Source organism: Rhinopithecus bieti, unplaced genomic scaffold, assembly GCF_001698545.2.
Source record: "Rhinopithecus bieti isolate Rb0 unplaced genomic scaffold, ASM169854v2 scaffold_9899, whole genome shotgun sequence".
In the NCBI taxonomy this organism is placed as follows: domain Eukaryota; kingdom Metazoa; phylum Chordata; class Mammalia; order Primates; family Cercopithecidae; genus Rhinopithecus; species Rhinopithecus bieti.
In genome coordinates, this window is record NW_016806979.1 from 5,744,446 (window position 1) to 5,751,046 (window position 6,601).

Below are 6,601 nucleotides of genomic sequence, written 5' to 3' on the forward strand. Positions count from 1 at the left end.
AAAAAAAAAAAAAAAAAAAAAAGAAAATTGTCTTCTGGCTGGGTACGATGGCTCATGCCTATAATTCCAGGACTTTGGGAGGCTGAGGCGGGTGGATCACCTGAGAGGTCTGGAGTTTGAGACCAGCCTGACCAACATAGAGAAACCCTGTCTCTACTAAAAATACAAAATTAGCCGGGCGCGGTGGTGCATGCCTATAATCTTAGCTACTCAGGAGACTGAGGCAGGAGAATTGCTTGAACCTGGGAGGAGGAGGTTGCAGTGAGCCGAGATTGCGCCATTGCCCTACAGCCTGGGAAACAAGAGCGAAACTCCGTCTCAAAAAAATAAAGAAAAAGAAAAATTGTCTTCCACAAAACTAGTCCCTGGTGCCAAAAAGGTAGGGGACTGCTGCGTTAGGGGACACAAGGACCACGGACATTTGTCTGGATTTTGGTTGGGAGAGAGGTTCATAGAAACTCAGCACCCTCATTTTTATTGAAATATGTTTCCTTCTAAATGACCATCTTATAGAAAAATCAGGGAATGAGAGAAAGGGTGAGTTGTCTGCCTTCCTTGACCCTTAGGACTCTGCATCTCCCCTAGCCCACCCAATATACCTTAGAATGGTTTGATTTTTCTTCTAGCCTTTATTACTGGTTCCCCCACTACCCACCCCCGAGACAGTCTCGCTCTGTCATCCAGGCTGGAGTGCAGTGGCGTAATCTCGGCTCACTGCAACCTCGGCCTCCCGGGTTCAAGCAATTCTTGTGCCTCAGCCTCCCAAGTAGCTGAGATTATAGGCGCCTGCCACCGTGCCTGGCTAATTTTTGTACTTTTAGTAGAAACAGGGTTTCACCATGTTGGTCAGGCTGGTCTCAAACTCCTGACCTCAGGTGAGCCACCATGCCCGGCTTTGTTTTGTTTTTTAAGAGATAAGTCTCTGTTGGCTGGGCGCGGTGGCTCAAGCCTGTAATCCCAGCACTTTGGGAGGCCGAGACGGGTGGATCACGAGGTCAGGAGATCGAGACCATCCTGGCTAACACGGCGAAACCCCGTCTCTACTAAAAAAAAAAAAACTAGCCGGGTGAGGTGGCGGGCGCCTGTAGTCCCAGCTACTCCAGAGGCTGAGTCAGGAGAATGGTGTAAACCCGGGAGGCGGAGCTTGCAGTGAGCTGAGATCCGGCCACTGCACTCCAGCCTGGGTGACAGAGCGAGACTCTGTCTCAAAAAAAAGAAAAAGATAAGTCTCTGTTGCCGAGGCTGGAGTGTAGTGGCACGATCATAGCTTACTTTAGCTTTGAACTCTTGGGCTCAAGGGATCCTCCCGCCTCAACTTCCCAAGTAGTTGGGACTACTGGTGTACACCACCATGCTAGACAAATTTTATTTTATTTTATTTTATTTTATTTTTTTTTGAGACGGAGTCTCGCTCTGTCGCCCGACCTGGAGTGCAGTGGCCGGATCTCAGCTTACTGCAAGCTCCGCCTCCCGGGTTTACGCCATTCTCCTGCCTCAGCCTCCTGAGTAGCTGGGACTAGAGGCGCCAGCTACCTCGCCCGGCTAGCTTTTGTATTTTTTAGTAGAGATGGGGTTTCACCGTGTTAGCCAGGATGGTCTCGAACTCCTGACCTCGTGATTCGCCCGTCTCGGCCTCCCAAAGTGCTGGGATTACAGGCTTGAGCCACCGCGCCCGGCCTTATTTTTATTTTTCTATAGACGGAGTCTCATGTTGCCCGGGCTGGTCTTGAACTTCTGGGCTCAAATGATCCTCCCACCTTGGCCTCCCAAAGTGCTAGAATTACAGGTGTGAGCCACTGCACCCAACTTTTTTTTTTTCTTTTAGAGTTACCATGTCATACCTAAATCAGTTTCTATCCACAGCCCGAGAGCTCTGCACAGCTGGGTGTGGGGATGTGGACGTGATGATCCGCGGGCTTCCAGGTGCAGCCCAGGGTTCCGCAGAGACATGGAGCCTCTAGGAGACGCGTGTCTGTGTGTGCTAATAAAAGATGCATTGTGGCCGGGCGCGGTGGCTCAAGCCTGTAATCCCAGCACTTTGGGAGGCCAAGATGGGCGGATCACGAGGTCAGGAGATCGAGACCATCCTGGCTAACACGGTGAAACCCTGTCTCTACTAAAAAAAAAATACAAAATTAGCCGGGCAAGGTGGTGGGCGCCTGTAGTCCCAGCCACTCGGGAGGCTGAGGCAGGAGAATGGCGTGAACCCGGGAGGCGGAGCTTGCAGTGAGCCCAGATCACGCCACTGCACTCCAGCCTGGGCAACAGAGCGAGACTCCGTCTCAAAAAAAAAAAAGATGCATTGCAAGCAGTGGGCTCAGATGACTGTGGGCTGGGGAGTCTGTAACCCTCAGGGCTGACTGCAGACCCCAGTAGGAGCTGATGGAGCAGTCCTCAGGCAGCCCCAGTAGGAGCTGATGGAGCAGTCCTCAGGCAGAGTTTCTTCCTCCTCCTGCCAAACCCCGATTTACCTCTTAAGGACTTGAGCTGATTCAGTGGGGCCACCCAGACCATCGAGGATCATCTGCTTTACTTGCTTACAGTATCTGGGTTGTAGATGGTAACCATGTCCACAGAGTACCTCCAGGGCACCCCTAGACGGGATGTTGTGGAATAATAATGAATCCCCAGGGGCTGCAGCCTAGCCAGTTGACACAACCCCACACCTCCATCAGCCCCAGTTGGGTCTGTGGTCACCCTTTGGCCACCTCCTTTTACCTTCCCCAGGACATTCTCTCAGGGGTCAGACGTTGGGGTCAGGGGCGGGCTGGCCGGGGCTTACTGCCAGAGCAGCCCCACAGTGCCCTCTGGTGTCTTATAGCAGTCACTCTGTGCCTTCTGCTGCCACTGAACACTCATGCCACTCCACCCCACCTGGGCAGTGGGGACCCCTCATCCCCAACCCCATCTCAGCGAGCCTGTCAGATGATACACTGCAGCCTGGCCATGACCGAAGCAGACAGNAAATATTTTATGGCTATCAATCTAGGTCACTGTGGTTACAGTTTGCCTTTCCTTGATGAGTAATGGCATCCGGTGTCTTTCACACCTTCATTGGTCCCTGTAAGTCTCTTTTTCATGTCTGTGTTTAACCAAATTCTTTTTTGTTGTTGTTGAGACAGGATCTCACTCTGTTGCCCAGGCTGGAGTGCAGTGGTGCAATCTCAGCTCACTGCAAGCTCCACTTCCTGGGTTGAAGTGATTCTCCTGCCTCAGCCTCCCAAGTAGTTGGGGTTACAGGCACCCGCTGCCACGCCCAGCTAATTTTTGTATTTTTAGTAGAGACGGGGTTTCACCATGTTGGCCAGGCTGGTCTCGAACTCCTGATGTCAAGTTATCCGCCCACCCCAGCCTCCCAAAGTGCTGGGATTACAGGCTTGAGCCACCATGCCTGGCCTGTTTAACCAAATTCTAAGCAAATGTCATTCAGGAGCTGCTTCCCCAGGGTCCCAGCCAGGCCGAGGTCCCCTGTTCTCTGCAGTAGCAGCACAGGCTGGTGGTTGGGTCGTGTTTTAGGGTACAGGGCCAGCCCTTCCTGAGCCGCTCTAGACGAGACCCCGTTGTCGCAGCAGTACAGTGGCCCTTGTGACTGCAGCAGCTGTTTCCTGGTCCTGGAGCAGGACAAGGGAGTGGGCCGTGGATGTGTTGCACACGTGGACAGTGGTGGCTTGCCCCGTGAATCGTGCTCACTGTGGAGTGGGCCTGTGCGCCTGTTGAGGGGTTGTGTGCTTGAGAAGCATGGGGCAGTTTCTGGGGCGTCACAGCCTGGATGGTGGTAGCGTGCAGGGGCACTATCCCTCTGTTCTCCCCTGAACAGCAGAATCCTTGGGGAGTCTTGGCAAAATCCTTGGAGAGCCTTGGCAAAGAAGAAGGCTCCTCGTAGGCCAAAGTGAGGCGCTCGGTGCCTCCCACTGTGGTCACTATGCATGTCATATGTATACGGCTGCATGGTCTAAACTGGCCAAGCAGACCCATGACTCAGAGTCACCGTGGAGCAGGTGCTGAGAGGCCAACCATCTCTCACATCCCAGGCGGCTTGCCCTGCTCCTAGCAGCTCCGTCGTGCCCAGCTGATGGGCACTGGATGCGGGCAGTTGGAGAGCCCACCCCTTCCAAAGGTCAGGGCCCTGTGCCACCTCAAGCTGGAGTCCTGAAACGGCGCTGAGTGGCTCCAGGGGGTGGACCCTGGGCAGACCCATGGGGTAGGTGTTGTCTCTGATACTGTCCCAGGTGTAGAGCTGCTCGGCTTACCCTGGGTCTTCCAACAGGTCTCTCCAGACTCAAGTAGTGCTTTGCCCTCTGAGGAGAGCTATGGGCAGACCAGGGTGGGAAGGAGTGAGACCTGAGCAGTGGAGATGGAGCCCAGAACAGGGTACTATGAGGACAGGAGCAAGGCCTGGGTGGGAGGGCATCTCAGTGAGCTGGACCTGAGTGGGACAGTGGGGCCAGGTGGTGCAGGGGTGGGTGGGTTTGGGGACCGAGGATCATGGTGACCAGCCAGGGCTATGCTGTGGGGTAGCATCTGGGACACTGAGATCCATGCTTAGGGCCCCAGGTTGGGAAGAGGGAAGAAGATACAGAGGTGTAGTTCTCTGGATCCCAGTTCTTTCTCAGACACTGCCAGAAGGCTGGTCTCTGAATAGCTGAAGCGTCAGTATTTATTTTGAGCTCTTTTGTATATTTTTTCCTTGGAAATTCCACTGCTCCAAGCTCAGTGACCAGCTGCCCTAAAACCATGTGGCTGCCCGAAGGCCGTGTGGCAGAGCTCTACAGGCCTCGGGCTCCCACCCCAGGCTCCAAGGTGGCCCCACTGCACCCGCTCTGACAGACAGTGCTCACCCACCTGGTTGTTAAAAGCCAGTGTTTGTGAGACAGGACTTAGCCTGGTTGGTGGTTTCAGGGAATCAGCTGGGGCTGTGAGAGTGGAGGGGGCTGCTTTTGCCTATATGGGGCCTCGGGAGAGTCACGATCCAGGGTCAACCTTGACCTGACCTTGCTTTTTCCTGGCAGGGCTGTGAGCACCTTGAGCCTTGCCCTTCTCTCCCGGTGGATTCACAGGCTGGTGGTGGATTCCAAGGATGGCACACTCCCCACCCCTGCATCCTGGGCCTGCTGCCAGCCTGTTGCCTGTATCTGGAGGCCCCATTCTTACCTGTCATGTGGCCCCAGCCCTCTGTCCATCTGAGGAACTCCTACTGATCCTTCCAAAACCCTGCTCTGGTGACCTTGCCTGTAATTTTCAGAGTGTGTGCATTTCCTTTCCCCTCTCTTGAGAACACCATCTTCACCCTGCTCCTTCTATACCTGGGGAGGGAGTCTTTGGGTTTCTCAGTGTCTTTATTGATGTTCCCCTCACCCTTTTTTTTTTTTTTTTGTAGGATTCTGTTTCACTGAGGCCGTCTATCCGATTTCAAGGAAGCCAAGGGGTGAGTTTCTGTTTTAATCATTCATATTTGGAATCTTGGGACTGGTATAGTCTCAGGTCTGTCCTTGCTCACTGGGTACAGCAGCAGCTCATGGCAGTGTTTGGGCCCTGTCTGCCTCCACGCAAGGCTGGGTTCTAGGCCCCCAGGATAGCCACTTGGCTGGGGCCACACCAGGACGTGTCTGGTGCCCATCACAGGCTGCCTAGGTGATGGGCAACTCTCCTCTCCCAGTGGCCCCCTTCGTGCAGTGATGTGCACCTGGCTTCCAGTCTGATAGGGTAGGGGCCCCAGCCCCCAGCCCTGGACCGGTTAGGAACTGCCCACACAGCAGGAGGTGAACTGTGGGTGAGCAAACATGACCACCTGAGCTCTGCCTCCTGTCATCTGAGCGTGTTATTAGATTCTTACAGGAGTGCGAACCCTATTGTGAACTGTGCATGCCAGGGATCTAGGTTGTGTGCTCCTTATGAGAATCTAATGCCTGATCTGAGGTGGATCAGTTTCAGCCCGAAACCATCCTCCCCTATGGCTCCCCGTCCCCCTTCCACCATCCATAGAAAAATTGTCGGCCGGGCGCGGTGGCTCAAGCCTGTAATCCCAGCACTTTGGGAGGCCGAGACGGGCGGATCACGAGGTAAGGAGATCGAGACCATCCTGGCTGACACGGTGAAACCCCGTCTCTACTAAAATACAAAAAAATTAGCCGGGCGAGGTGGCGGGCGCCTGTAGTCCCAGCTACTCGGGAGGCTGAGACAGGAGAATGGCGTAAACCCGGGAGGCGGAGCTTGCAGTGAGCTCCGCATGGTCTAAGAGATCTGGCCACTGCACTCCAGTCCGGGCCACAGAGCAAGACTCTGCCTCAAAAAAAAAAAAAAAAGAAAAAAAGAAAAATTGTCTTCTGGGCTGGGCGCGGTGGCTCACGCCTGTAATCCCAGCACTTTGGGAGGCCGAGGCGGGCAGATCACAAGGTCAGGAGATCGAGACCACGGTGAAACCCCGTCTCTACTAAAAATACAAAAAATTAGCCGAGCGCGGTTGCGGGCGCCTGTAGTCCCAGCTACTTGGGAGGCTGAGGCAGGAGAATGGCGGGAACCCGGGAGGCGGAGCTTGCAGTGAGCCGAGATCGCGCCACTGCCCTCCAGCCAGGGGGACAGAGCGAGACTCCTTCTCAAAAAG

At 54.4% G+C, this 6,601-nt stretch overlaps 1 protein-coding gene across 1 annotated transcript in view; it reads left to right on the forward strand.

Annotated features, from left to right (window-relative positions):
* Positions 1 to 6,601, forward strand: part of ELL (elongation factor for RNA polymerase II) — a 96,797-nt gene that overhangs the window by 56,782 nt on the left and 33,414 nt on the right. The window contains 1 exon segment of the mRNA XM_017879436.1: positions 5,378 to 5,425. Coding sequence (XP_017734925.1) covers positions 5,378 to 5,425 — 48 coding nt within the window.